We start from the raw sequence: 15,500 nt of genomic DNA, 5'->3' as shown, positions 1-15,500 counted from the left end.
CACGGGGGCGCAAACATAATCGCCAGCTCTACAAGTAAAAAGTGTGTGTCAAGAAGTCATTGTCAACATGTCTGTCAACAATGTCGGTCAACATTTTTGAACCTTGAACATTGACCATAGCTTTTGTGCATGTCTCTAAACATGTTTCTGCATCGACTGTGTCCAGACAATAACAACAGAGTGAAGCTGCTGTCTGAACCAGGCATGCCCGGCTCTGACTACATCAACGCCAGCTTCATCTCAGTGAGTACCACTAAAGTCCTACCAGCCGGAGGCACGGTGGCACAGTCGGTAGCGCTGTCGCCTCACAGCTAGAAGGTCCTGTGTTCGATTCCCGCCGGGGACGCTGTGGGCGCTGGGGGCGTGTCTTCTCCTCCGCGTCATCAGCGCCCATACCCTAGGTGGGGTTGGCGAAAGGGCCTCTCTGTGTGGAGTTTGCATGTTCTCCCCGTGTCTCCTAGGGTAGTTAATACCCTCACAAAAACATGTAGTAATCCTGGTCACTATACCGCCTCCCCATGACAGCCGGGGCGCCTGATGGAGGGGAAGGGAACTGGTTGGAATAACGTGTTCCTTCCACGCGCTACGTCCAACCAGGGAAACTCCCCCCTGTCGGGTGACAAGAAGGTCAGTTGGCTCTCATGCCTGAAGGAAGCATGAGCTCGGCCCTGGCCTCCCTACTGTGGGGTGCTGGTGTAGGGCTGGTATAGCGCCCAGGATCACTTAGGAAATTGGCACCGGGTGAAAAAAATGGGTTACAAAAATTGCGGGATAAAAAATTTAAGTAAAAAAAAAAAGTCCTACCAGCCAACCTGCAGGGCCCCAATTCCACTCATCTCTTATGACACCAGTTATGTTAACACGACACCCATCTGCTGTAATTAGAGGAGTCTGCTCTCTGTCTCTTGTTCTCTTTCTCACTCCCTCTGCTCTGTCTGTCTGTCTGTCTGTCTGTCTGTCTGTCTGTCTGTCTCTCTGCCTCTCTGTCTGTCTGTCTGTCTGTCTGTCTGTCTGTGTTTCTCTCTCTCTCTCTCTCTCTACAGGGCTATCTGTGTCCTAATGAGTTCATAGCAACCCAGGGACCTCTCCCTGGCACAGTGGCTGACTTCTGGAGGATGATATGGGAAACGGGGACGCGCACAATCGCCATGCTCACACAGTGTTATGAGAAAGGCAGGGTACGTCATGTGAGATGTAATGCCGTTACAGAGGACACCATCTGTGATGGCATGCAGAGGATGGAGCTTGGTGGTTCAGTTTGGTTGGGTACTCCAGTATGGCACTAATAGCACCATTAGTGTCTTATCTGCTGCTGAAAACTGCCATGCAGACTCAATGTATCAAAAGTGTGTGTGCGTGCGTAGTGTGTGTGTGTGTGTGTGTGTGTGTGTGTGTGTGTGTGTGTGTGTGTGTGTGTGGGTGTGTGTGTGTGTGTGTGTGTGTGTGTTACAAGATCGGATCTCTGAAAGAAAGCTTGGTGAGCATTGAAGTGAAAAGTGGATAGAGGGGGTGGGGGGTGGGGGGGTGCTGACAGTATGGACAGGAGCTGTTCCATACAGCAGGGGAGGGGTTTGCTCAGGTGCTCATATAAATATTGTCCATATTAAACTACTACTCAGTGAAACAAACATGGCGACTGCAGCAAGTAACTTTACACCAACAAAAGTTGTTGATATGTATTGTGTTTGTTTATATTGTGCATTACACATACCTCAGGCAATTTTTTAATACATTTCTCTTCCAATTTTGCTGATAGATACAGTATGAACTGTTGAATCTATAAAATTGGCTCGCACCCAGTCAGAAAAACAAGAGACGGACTCTGTTCTTTTCACCAGGCACTCATTCACAGTTTAGCAACGCCCCATCGAGTGAGCTGCTCGTTCATTCTATCCACTGTTTCAAATTTGTTTCTTCAGACCTCCATTTGGAGTGGAGCAAGATCAGCGGGCTGGCTATGCGAGACTACACAACATCTAACACTCAGACATTTTCTAGTTGTATGCACAGGCAGGTGTTGTGTTCTGGAGTTGATTGAAGTGCTACAACAGCAGGCACGAACTGCGAAGCACTATCATGAGAGTCAGACACTCTCGTCAAGATGATAACTTTATTTATTGCAACGCTATTGCATTATTTATTTGATGGAGATGTGGCTCTGCTCCCATGATACTCCGGAACAATCTGAACCTCCAAACCCCCTGACGCATAGAAATATGAAACCCTCATAGGGCAGAACCTAACATTTTACAGAATACTATACAGTATACAGAAACAAGAAAAGTGTGCTCCTCTCCATGAACGCTCACAGCCACAACAGTTTTGCCACACATTAACACATTAATTAATATCATTTTTGTATTTTATGACATTTCAATTCGATCAGTTTGAAATTATATTTAGCTGGCTTCGATGAAAAAAGAGACAGCCTGAGACTGCAGTGTTTGATTCTTCCAACTGTTAAACTAACAGTTAACTAATTTAACTAGTTAATTTCAATACTATAGTGATGTAGTTGGATTAATAATTACATTTTAAATATATGAAATTAACTGGCTAAAATGTCTGCGTGTTCTGCCTGTGGGTTAAGTTATGTATTTATTTTACACTTTGAATGATTTTATTGCCTGTCGTGTTTCTTTTATTTTTATTCTTTGTACGTATTTCTATGGACCTGAGTCCGCTAATTAAGATTGAATTGAATTAATTAATTAATATGAAGGGGTGCTGCTCCTCAAGGCTGTCGCTCTTGCAGCTTGTCAGCTTCTTTCCATTTCTCCTCTCTGCCAAGTGGCTTGACTGCTGAACAGAAGCATAGAAGCGTTGGTGTAAAGTAACTAAGTACATTTACTCAAGCACTGTACTTGAGTACAATTTTGAGGTACTTTTACTTTACTGGAGTATTTCCAATTGTCTATACTTATACTTATACTCCACTACATCTCATAGGCAAATATTGTACTTTTACTCCACTACAATTATTTTAAAACTTTAGTTACTAGTTACTTTGCAGATATAGATTATGACATTATAAATCATACATTAACCACTTTAGCCCTATTTCATACCTAGGCTATTTGAAAATAGCCAATCTACAAGCTCACAACGCGTCGCAATGCGACGCGTTGTGAGCTTTTAGATCTGCTATTTTCAAACATTTTAGTACTTTTACTTTTGGTACTTTAAGTACCTTTTGATACCAATACTTTTGTACTTTTACTCAAGTACATTTTTAATTCCGGACTTTTACTTGTAACGGAGTACTTCTATGTTGCAGTATTGATACTTTTATTTAAGTAAAACATTTGAGTACTTTTTCCACCACTGCATAGAAGTTTTATCAGTGAGGTGTTTGAAGTACTGGTGCACAAAAATTGTGTGCGAGTGTGTGTGCAATGTGTGTGCGCGCACGCGCACAGATTTAGTGTATCTTGTGTGTGCGTTTTGTGCATATGTGCAATTCCAATAGCACAGTCATATTTGCCACTGCAAACTAATATCCCACTATGTGTGTGTGTTTGTGTGTATGCGTGCAACATTTCAGAACCGGTGTCACCAGTACTGGCCAGAGGACAACAAGCCAGTGACAGTGTTTGGTGATATTATCATCACCAAACAGGCGGAGGATGTTTATCCTGACTGGACCGTCAGGGCGCTGAAAGTAGAAAGGGTAAAACGAGCAATGATGACACTTGGCCCGGATCGCTGGCGTAGCGGACCGGGCACCTAGGCTCCAAAGTAGCCTGACAGCGCGTCGTGGGTTTGAGTCCCGATCCCGACGGCCTTTGCTGCATGTCACTCCCCCCATCTCTCTCCCCATTTCCTGTCAACCTACTATCCTATCAATAAAGGCATAAAAAAAAGCCAAAGAAAAAAAAACAGCATTGATGATGCTAACATACTGTAACCCTCACACACTGACACACACTGCAATGTTGGATCAGATTGGTCTAATTGTTGTTACACCTGAACTCATTAGGTTTTTTCTAGTGTTTATTATCCAGTGCCATGCTCTAGTGCTGTACATTGATTCCAGAGCCAAGCAATTATATCGATCATATTGTCTGCACTGAAGGGTCGGTTGCGCCGTGACTGGCTAGCTGCTTGTTTCTTGTCAAGTCTTTTAGTCTAGCCTCTACTGCTCTTGGATTTGATTTGGTTTTACAGTATAGGTGAAGGAGAGTACAAACTGCTCTGAAGGGTCGCTGTACAACATTTTTCGTTTTCATTTTCATTGTCATTGTTTTCATAAGAGGCCTAGTCCGGGGGGTTCTCAAAGTGGGATCCTGGGACCCCCAGGGGTCCTTGACGGGGTTGCAGGGGGTCCCCATCAAAGCTAGTTAATATAGCATCAAAATCAGTTTAACCACTTTATACTTATAATATTTACATGGGTTAGTAAATAAACATGGGTTTATCTATATGATTTATTTACATAAAGCCACAACCGTACACGGTTAAGAAAATTGGGGGGAAATCAGGAAGTAAAATTGACAGGTTCAAATGAATCTTATTTTATTATTTTATTTTATTATTTTTTAAGTTTTAAATGGGAACTATTCAGTTCACTTCTTTTGGGTTGTACCACTTTGCCATACAAGATTTGATGAATGGCAGGTAACTTTTTTTGTCAGATACAGCATGTGAAAATCAAACGTTTTATGCACAGCAGTTGTCACATCTATAAAGCATGGGGCACATACAGTTCCGGATAATAATGAAAAAATTACATTGAAGTGTCCAGGTTCAATGCAAATGTCACACGCACGCATACACGCACACGCAAACGCACACGCACATGCACACACACACACACACACACACACACACACACACACACACACACACACACACACACACACACACACACACACACACACACAATGTACTGTATGAAACCATAGACAAGATGAAATAATTGATGGTACAACTGACGTCTTTCTGTCTTATGTCTGGTGTAGTACGGGGACTACATGGTGGTCCGCCATTTCAACTACACGTCATGGCCTGAGCATGGAGTCCCAGAGTCCAGCAGCACTCTCATCCAGTTTGTCAAAGCCGTCAGAGCCAACAGGCATGAGAGCAACACCACTATAGTGGTACACTGCAGGTACAGCACAACACTGTCTCCCATGTTTTAGTGTGTAACTGGTGTTGTAGAAATTTCAGTATTACTCAAAGATGACTTCTACGAGGATGATATGATACGATGTGATGAGTCAGTCTATTTAATAGGAGCGCTCCCATGAGAACCCACACCGTTAGCATTAGGATGCACAATTCCCCTGCTCCCTACCCTGCTAGGCATGCAGAAACAGGGTGTTTATGACCTTAAAGGAGGGGTGAGAGAAGGAGAGCTCTGATTGGTATTGTGTCCATTCTCCTGCCTCCCCATCATCCTGTGTCTCCAGCTTATGGCCCTGGGCCATCACAGAGGCCTGCAAATGGCCGGTACTTGCCAGAGCCGTCAGACAGAGAAGCACACAGAGTGGAAATTAAATTAACCACTTGAGCCCTCCATATTCTGGGGGGAACATTAGCAAAAGAATTGCAGAGATTCAAGTGCGGCTATTTTTGGTAAAGAGATTGGGTGTACCGTAGACGGAAAAAAAGCGGTCCCTAGTACAGAGCCAACTCAGGTCCAGTTTACTACAGTAAAGGTGGCTTTCCACATGCATGGCCTCACCCTACCCCACACCACACCGTCCACTTGTGCCTCGGTTTCCACTACAATGAAGTGGGTAGAGTGGTGTGTAAGTGGTACTAAACTGGTGCCTAAAAAGTACCCAGTCCTGGGTAGGTCTGAGCTAGGCCAAACGGGGCCAAACACTTCATAATGACTGATCACTCACCGACTTTTTATTTTTATTTTTTTATTTAGAACAGGATATAGTTGATAGATTATTATAATCACAGTTAAAATCTATTCTAGTGTGTTATAATTATCATAGTTGTAAAACATTATAATAATATATAGTGTTATTATTATTAGTTATAATCTATTATAGTGTATAGTCTATAGGGTTTACAGCGGTCATGTCTCACCTAGACATAGGATCTGACACGAAGTTTGATGGTCAAGATTCAATTTATCCCCCGGCTCTATTATCTCAATGGTAAGAATGTCAGCACTTTGCGCAGGAAACCGGGTTCAAATCCGGGGGTAGAAGAGGAAAGTTTACAACTTTAAGTGGTTAATAGTTGGCATTCATCTCATTGTTCCCTCACACTGGTGTTTGCTTTCTCTCTGCTTGTATGCATAGGGTTAGAGGCACACCTGCACTAATTAGATTTACTTCACCTTAAGGCTGGCTGTCCCTGTTTCTTTCCTGAGGCCAGTGTATGTTTTGAATTGTTTTCAATGGGAGTGCCACATATTTACAGTATGCAGTGGTGTAAAGTAATTAAGTACATTTACTTAAGCACTGTATTTAAGTACAATATTGATGCATTTTTACTTTAGTGGAGTATTTCCAATTTTCAATACTTTTACTTCTACTCCACTACATCTCTTAGGAAAATATAGTACTTTTACTCGACTACAATTATTTGAAAACTTTAGTTACTAGTTACTTTCCAGATATACATTATTACATTATAAAACATACATTAACCACTTTAGCCCTATTTTATACCTAGGCTATTTGAAAATAGCCGATCTACAAGCTCACAACGCTTCGCATCGCGACGCGTTGTGAGCTTGTAGAGCTGCTATTTTCAAACATTTTTGTACTTTTACTTTTGGTACTTTAAGTACATTTTGATAACAATACTTTTGAACTTTTACTCAAGTAAATTTTGAATTCCGGACATTTACTTGTAACGTAGTACTTCTACATTGCAGTATTGATACTTTTACTTACGTAAAACATTTGACTACTTTTTCCACCACTGAGCAGGACGAGGTGTTGCGTGTCTATTCTGCATTGAGCATGAGCATTTGGTGTTTTCATCGCGCCCGGAGTTGAAAAATGTTCCCGCTTTGGGTAGAACGCTCATCTCTGTCACTTTTTATCCAGCTGTCCAATAACACTGGAGGAGGGGCAAGACAAAGAGTTGTTGTTTCACCTTTATTTCTCAACCATAGCTAATACTCTCATGAATAAATTGCCCAGTCCATCAGGGTTCTATGAAGAAAGACATGTAGAGTCGTTTTACAAACTGAAAGGAGCCCAGGCCTACGCATTTAAAAGAAAAATGTGACTGAAGAAATTGTACTGAAAAAGCTCAAAGCCCTGAAACTCTCAAAAGCAATGAGTCATGACAATATCCTCACCAGAGTCTAACAAGATGCAGCGGAAGTCATTACACCCTGCATAACTTTTATTAACAAACCTGTCAATCAAACAAGAATGCCACAAGAATTAAAATGGGAAGAATAATTCTTCTTCACAAAAAGGGAAGCAAATTATATCCTGGGAACTACCGTCCGGTTTTTGTGTTCTGTATCAAAGGTAATAGAAAGGATCATATACAGACAACTTGTCGTGTCACAACCTCTTATTTGAATTTCAGTCTGGTTTCAGACAATCCCACTCTACACATACTGTAGGCTACCTGTCTACTCTATCTGACAGATCTAATCAGAGCAGAAGTAGACATGGGAAAATATTTAGGTGAGGTCTTACCTGGGAGGTAGAAAACAAGTGTTGGATGTGAATGGTACCATATCACCTCTGCCACTAACATGTGAGGCCCTTCAAGGGACTATTTTAGGACAATTTGTATTATGTTAATGACATGAAGTCAGCCTGACTGTGCTTACCAACTGTTCCTTTTTGGATGCACTTTCAGTCTTTTTTTTTTAAACTTCACTTAGAGGCTTCCATTTGAACCTGATTTGAGCCTGATTTCCAAAATCAGTCACCTGTTATGTAATAATGATAATACATTTTATTTGTATAGCACCTTGAAATGCAGCTCAAAGTGCTTTGCAGAGCAAGAATACAATTACAGTTACAACTAATTTAACAAGAAAGCAAAAAAGAAAAGCAGAAGCATAAAACAACATTAAAATATAGCAAAAGGCAGTGAATCAGGCAATACAGTGAGGACATGGATAACAACACAGAGATTTAAAAATCAATCAAAAATTCAGCTAAAAGCAAGAGTGAAGAAGTAGGTCTTGAGCTGTGCTTTAAAGCTATCGACAGAAGCTATCGATGTACAGTAGGAACGTCATTGCTAATTGGATAGTGCTCAACGAATCACAGTAGAAGGGGAAGTGACTTGAATTTTAGGAAGGCTCTGGTCTCCAGTTGCCTCCACCTTGCCAAAACTGAGTTGATTCTCTCTTGGATCTAATGCAAAGCTCAAGAAGTCCCCTGTTGTAGATGGTGACTTTGAAGTTTCAGCCAAGGAAGCAGTTACTTGATTGGCCTGCATATTAGACAATACAATATATGGAGTATATGGCACTAAAAGTTATCTCTAAGGTTAATCAAAGAGTAAAAGTTCTTGCCAGAATATCCATGTTTATAAATAGTGCTCTTGAAATATTGGCAGGGGCTCTTGTACAATGTCATCTTGATTAGGCTATGTCTGCACTTTCTGGTACAAGTAAGACGCGCGAACGCTGGAAGCGAACGCAGCTCGAAAATATTGTGTATTTCCGGACTTGTAATCCGTGTTATTTCACCGTGATGGGGAGAGAACATTGACATTGTGTGTGTGTGTGTGTGTGTGTGTGTGTGTGTGTGTGTGTGTGTGTGTGTGTGTGTGTGTGTGTGTGTGTGTGTGTGTGTGTGTGTGTGTGTGTGTGTGTGTGTGTGTGTGTGTGTGTGTGTGTGTGTGTGTGTGTGTGTGTGTGTGTGTGCAGAGCATTGTCTAAATTCCTGCACTCTGGCGCACTCTGGCGGCTGCAAATAGGCAGTGCACGCACGTGAGTCACATGGGGGCGTGAGGCAATGAGAGCGTGAGTGACATGGGCGAGAGCCAATGAGAGCGTGAACACAGAGACACACACGGAGACACACACAACCCAAGCAGAGTTACATAGTAAGCTCCACTTGGTCGGAAGCGCGGCTTTGCCGCGCCTCCTTCCGTGTTCGCAATAAGACGTCCCCAAGATAATGAAAAAAAGCTGCAAACCTCATAAAATAAATTACTAAATTATTACATTATTACCATTAATAAATTACCAAAATACTAAAAACTCCATCCCAGAACACACCTTTCTCATTTGAATAGCCTCAAGTAGCTCAGGGTGGAGGAGAGAGTATCACAAATGAAAATGTGTACAGGACCATAAATTGAATTACTTTTCCAAGGTAAATGATGTTCACAACCATTCCACAAGTGGAAGCTCCATCAATGTTGTACCTGCAGCTGCATTGGAAAGAACTCCTTTTTATACTCTGCAGCAGTAATGTGAAATGGGTTTCCTGCAAACCTTAAGTCTATTAGCTCTTTCTTTAGGTCCTCCCTGAAGAGATGGATGAATAGCAGTTGGACCTAATCACAACTATTACTTAGTTGAGTTGAAGAAGGTTCCATAGTTTCTTTCTCTTATGTTGTTTATTGTTGTTTTACATTTGACTAAATACGTATGTGTATTTGATTATATTTAAATGTATTTGTAGTGCTGTTTTTTACTGTATTCTATTAACAGCCTTTGTGGCATGCACACACACACACACACACACGCACATGCACACACACACACGCACACGCACACACACACGGACGCGCACGCACACGCACACGCACACGCACACGCACACACACACACACACACATTTTACATTTTACATTTAACTTTAAAGGACCACAATGGAAATAAGCTTTTTAGCTTTATTGCATTTTATCGTTTTGACAGTGGTATTTCTTTTGACAGTATGAACATGGTCAAATATGTAAAATCAAGAACCACAAAAAAAACACTCTTCTATACAAGCGTGATGATACTAGTCACCGAGATTTAGTCGATCTCAAAATCTAGGTTGCAATCTCTGTACTCTCCATACATCCAGAGCAAGTACTCTACCTTGTGCCGTCATGTTTACTTCTGCTATGAGACGGTTGGTTTGGTTTGCCTGACAACCAGTATGTCTCAGATGAAAAATCACGGTGTCTCCAAAGCATCCACAAGCGCTCCCAGGTGGGCATCTTAGAAGAGCGCCTTTCTGGGGGAAACCACTTTGGAGGACACAGCCCACTTGTTTCTGCCAAATGTATTGTTTTGCTTGACTTGTACTGCTTCTGTTGTGTCTTTTTATTCCAGTCATGTTTTGTTGTGTAAACCTTCACTGTCACAAAGTCAAATTCCTGTGGGCTTGGTTGTGGAAAATGAAGTGTTTGTGGGTTTGTTCCCTTATTAGTGCTGGTGTTGGTAGAACCGGTGTGTTCATTGCTCTGGACCACCTCATTCAACACGTCGCCGATCATGACTTTGTGGACGTGTACGGCCTGGTGGCTGAGCTGCGCAGCGAGAGGATGTGTATGGTACAGAATCTGGTGAGTTCGTGCAAATATGGCTGCAACTGTCGATTAACTGTTGGCAATCACAATGTAATCATGTCGGCATCATGGTCAGTAGTCAGTATCATGTCAATATCATGGTCAGTATCACAATGTTCAGGGAGTGAAGCTGGGCATGGAGGGTGATATATGTATCTGCACATACTCCTACGGGCTGGCTGGGGAGGCACCTGAAAGCGGGAAGTGTTGGGTGGGAGGAGTGGGTCAGAGGCACCGCGTCCTCCCAGTGGAGGCTCCTCAATGGCAGTGAGGAGCCTCCATTATTTTTTTATAATTAAATAATTTAAATGAATTTGTTTAACTGTTTAGTGTGTGTGTGTGTGTGTGTGTGTGTGTGTGTGTGTGTGTGTGTGTGTGTGTGTGTGTGTGTGTGTGTGTGTGTGTGTGTGTGTGTGTGTGTGTGTGTGTGTGTGTGTGTGTGTGTGTGTGTGTGTGTGTGTGTGGGGCATGTGTGCGTTCAGGCCCAGTACATGTTCCTGCACCAAAGTACCTTGGATTTGCTGAACAGCAAAGGCAACAGCCAGTCTATTTGGTTTGTCAACTATTCTGCCCTGGAGAAAATGGACTCACTGGACACTATGGAAGGTGAACAATACATACACACACATACTGTACACTCACTCACTCACTCACTCACTCACTCACTCACTCACACACACACACACACACACACACACACACACACACACACACACACACACACACACACACACACACACACACACACACACACACACACACACACACACACACACACACACACACACACACACACACACACACACACACACACACACCGCCCTCCACCTAATTATGTCTTATGTGATCACAGGTGACGTTGAGTTGGAATGGGAAGAGACCACCATGTAAAGCCTGGTTCATTCATTTCTGTCTGTCGGAGAAAGAGGAACACGTTCAGGTTTGCTGGGTCACGGGGCCAAATGCAGAGCACAGACCCTGACAGGGATAACACTCGCCCCCCCCAACCAACCTCTTCCACTTAAACCAGCGGAGGAGAGAGAGGAAGACTGTGGGTGTGAATACAGCAGTCCGAACTGAACTGGCCAGTCTCTCTCTGTTCATTGGACACGGCAAACTGCACCCCCTGGAACCTACTAGTAAAGAACAGTCTTCCCTGATGAACCCCCCTGTCCACGTTATTTAATGTGAGGAAAACAAAGTGAGGGAGGGTGAAAAAGCTTTTGCTAAACTATGGGTGGGACTTCAAAGTGAATGGGAAGACAGACAGTGAGATGTCACGTAAGTAAAGTGTACGGCACTGGTAACATTGCACTGGTTATTTCACCGCGTATTATTTGTCATCATCATGTTATTGTAATCTATGTTTTTGTAAACTAATTTATTCAGCCAAAAATAATGTTGCTCTATTGTTCTTTTGCTTGTTTGTGAGGTTTTGTCGAGGTGTTGACGGCTTTCTTCTTCGTATTCTTTCTCAAGAGTGATTTGAAGAAATTAAAAGCTACTCTTGTTTTTTGTTTGTCCTATTCATAGTCACACCTGAAGACCTTAAGGCTTAATGGTTTAAAGGATGTATTTTTTCAACCTGGCCTATTTCCCTAGTTGTTTTCATCGTGCCCAGCGGTCATTTAAAAAAAAAAAAATCCAGTGGGGCCAACACACAAACCTTATAAAGCACAATACACTAATGCTTATAGTGTTTATTATCATTACATCACATAACACCCAGTTAATAGTCTATTTGATACTTTCAGCACTAAGATGTAAACTAGTTTACACTGCACATGAAGGCATTGGACAAAGCATGTGAAACTCATCAGCTAGGAGAATTGGACCCAGGTTGAAAAAAAGATAAATAAATCACACCTTACCCTTTAAATGCCCTTGGCTGTCTTGCCTGTGAAAGCCTGTTCAATGTATTATTGTGTATGTATTTCTGGCAAATATATCTGTGTTGACATTGTTATACGAAACAACTTATACTGTACACTGCTGTTGTGGTTCTTAACAATAGAATAGATTCATCAGTTATGCTGCACATGCACAGTATCACACATACAAGCATTAACGCACACTCATAGATGCAGAGCTGGGTGATATGACATAAAAGTGTGATCGCAATATTTGCAGTCTAAATGCTGATATTCACTATTCACTATAACCACTCTGTCAAATTTTCTCAACTTCATTATCCACTTAAACCCAGCATCCGTATTGTGGGGGAAAGCTTTCACAGAAAATAGCAGATCGACAAGCTCACAACGCGTCATGTTGTGAAGCGTTGTGAGCTTGTCGATCGGCTATTTTCAGCGAAAGCTTTCCCCACAATAACAGAAAACTCAAAACACACTAGCATAGAGCCCTGAGGAACTTCGCTTAAAGGGATATTTCCCTTTCAAACATGTTTGGGGTCATTTTAACGTCTACTCAGGCTTTTGTGAGCTCAGTATTTAGATATTTAATATTCATTTTATCAGACATGCCCCCTTCCTATACAAACCCACTAACTTCAAACTCCAACTTTTTTTTTTCCAATGACTTTTTTCAATAATTTTTTATAGTTCTTTCTATACAATAAAAAAAGGAGGCCCCCTCATGTATTAGGAGGGCAGTATGAGTGACCAGAACCAAAGACGGATGTTTTCGATGAAGCTATCATGGTTAAAATGGAGTTTGAAGTTACAATGGGGTTGTATAGGAAGGGGGCGTGTCTGAGTAGACGTTAAAATGACCCCAAAGTGAAATATCCCTTTAAGTGGCTAATGGGGAAGCAATAGGGTCGCCTGGGTGCACCCAAGGGTAAATGTCCTGCCCACCACCATGGAGACAGGGGTGCCTCCATAGTGCCTCCGGGCTCCGGCTTGGCTGGGCGCCCAAATCCATGGGTGGGAAGCAAGGGGCCAGCTTCTGAGTTGTAAATTGAGGCTGTTTAGGAAGTGACAGTTCATACTTGCTGGTGTCAGAACTCTCGATTCAAGCGGGTGGGTTTTTGCCGAACTTGATTTTATTACCTTAATAAACATTGTCATAAATACTGTATGTTTCCAGTCGCTAGTTTAAAGTCTTCTTTCAATCACCATGATATGCGTTTTGGTAAATTATGGTCCCATTTATTTTAAAATTGATGATAAAGTAGGGTATGCTGTAGGAGGGGCGTGGCTATCTTGTGATGATTTGATTGACAAGCTACACAACCAATAGCATTAATTCCTCACCCCCGCTCTGGTCCCAACCAATAGCATTCATTTCTGTGCTCCAGATAAAGAAATATGGCGGATTTGAAATTGCTGAAAAATAGGCTTCATTCACGGTCTGTAGCGTCTATGGGTGTAACTTTGTCCATCCTTTTTACTGTCTATGGTGGGAAGCTGGCAGGGGAGGGCACTCCGTCGCAGCAGTTGTGACTCCTACAGGTTGGTGAGCGGAACTGGGAGAGATAGTATGTTCCTCTGTACACATAACACCTTGACAGTCAGGTGAAAAGAATGTGTATTGGAGGAGACAGTTTGTCTACAACCTCCCCTAGACCAATAGGAGTTAACTTGGCAGTGACAGGTACTATATATCGAGAGCTTGGAGCGCAAAGTGAGTAAGTGACATTTTCAGAATTTTGCAGGAGAGCAAAAAATAACTTTTCATTGATTGTAATTATTTAATCAAAAACAACATCGATATTTTTTGGTTAAAACAAAAGTTTTTTTGTTAAAAGGTTAAAGCACTATAGGCTATATTCTGATCATTGCTATAGAGCGTTTGTTCAGTAACAGGAGTCTCCCTGTCTCTCCAGCTCTTTGATAAACAAAATGAATTGGTGACGAAATTTCAGCCAATCAGGAGAGTACCCATTTATCAGCTTCATTTTTATAGTGTTCCAGTTCCAATTTTGTCTGCTCATTTCTTTGTGTTATCACTTCCAATGTCACTTGTGTAATCTGTATCCTGTCTGAGTTCTCTATCCTGATTGGATAAAATTGGTATTCTAACCTGAAAATGCATTTTCTGTTTAATAAAGAGCAAATGCTCTATAGCAATGAGTGCTATCAGAATATAGAGCCATTTGACACTTATGTTAACCAAAGAAAATCACTTACCCTACCTTTACGCAATCTACACTTTTATACAGATGTGGTCATACTGACATACTGTACTGACCATACTGGCATGATACTGACCATGCCTTTATTTTAAAAAGTAAAACGTGTAATGACCATAATTCTTTTACCATTTGTCTGATAGAGCTCATACAGACCTTTAAAATGATATACTGTATAACTCATTCGCCAAACTTTTCACACATTGTTAGCCTCATAGCATAATTGCCTAAGTCATATTTTGGCCAAATTGTGTTCTGCCTAACTCTACACTGCTGATTCACCCTGCCTTATTGTCTTTGTCCTCAGCCTATCAGAATGCTTGTTACATTCCAAAATCACATCTGCCTAAGCATTCTTGTCAATAGTGTCTCAGTACTCTGCACTCTCTAATGACTGCATGCAGGGCATTGTAGCAGCACCGCAAAACGCTGCCGAAGACATTTCCCAGTGGCTCCTTCATTCCACCATGGTCCAAGCACACCTGCTGCAAATTGCTGCTGCATTCATTAGAGAGGGCAGCAGCGCTAGAGTTGCAGACACTGGCGAAGAAATATGAACATAGACAGCTTGGGGAACAACACAAGACACACACGCGCTCGCAACCACGCACGCACGCGCGCACAAACACACACACACACACACACACACACACACACACACACACACACACACACACACACACACACACACACACACACACACACACACACGAGGTATGCACACAAACACAGTCATGTGCACATATGCAAATACATATGCAAACACAAACTCAGACTTCCAGACAGAGTAAAAACTACTTTATTCTCTCATTCTCTTCAAACAGAAAACTTTAGAAAGATTCTATTAGTAAACATGTTGCTCTTTATAAATCTCCATTAGAAACATGGTGTGAGGGTGCACTGAGTACTGAGGGTGCTCCACAGTGAAGCCTAATATAATGCTTCATCG

At 42.0% G+C, this 15,500-nt stretch overlaps 1 protein-coding gene across 1 annotated transcript in view; it reads left to right on the top strand.

The window, feature by feature from the left end:
- ptprq (protein tyrosine phosphatase receptor type Q) overlaps positions 1-11,721 on the top strand; it is a gene marked incomplete at its 5' end in the record, with an annotated part of 76,310 nt that extends 64,589 nt beyond the window's left edge. Inside the window, 7 exons of the mRNA XM_080438038.1 lie at positions 167-243; positions 1,044-1,178; positions 3,545-3,670; positions 4,962-5,110; positions 10,320-10,455; positions 10,941-11,064; positions 11,312-11,721. Coding sequence (XP_080294164.1) covers positions 167-243; positions 1,044-1,178; positions 3,545-3,670; positions 4,962-5,110; positions 10,320-10,455; positions 10,941-11,064; positions 11,312-11,349 — 785 coding nt within the window. The 3' untranslated portion in view covers positions 11,350-11,721. The remainder of the gene's footprint in view (positions 1-166; positions 244-1,043; positions 1,179-3,544; positions 3,671-4,961; positions 5,111-10,319; positions 10,456-10,940; positions 11,065-11,311) is intronic.
- Positions 11,722-15,500: the final 3,779 nt, after the last annotated feature.

Source organism: Gymnoscopelus braueri (assembly GCF_963280865.1).
Source record: "Gymnoscopelus braueri genome assembly, chromosome: 9".
Lineage (NCBI taxonomy): Eukaryota > Metazoa > Chordata > Actinopteri > Myctophiformes > Myctophidae > Gymnoscopelus > Gymnoscopelus braueri.
Note: the sequence above shows the minus strand (reverse complement) of the source record. Positions and strands in the feature narration are given on the sequence as shown.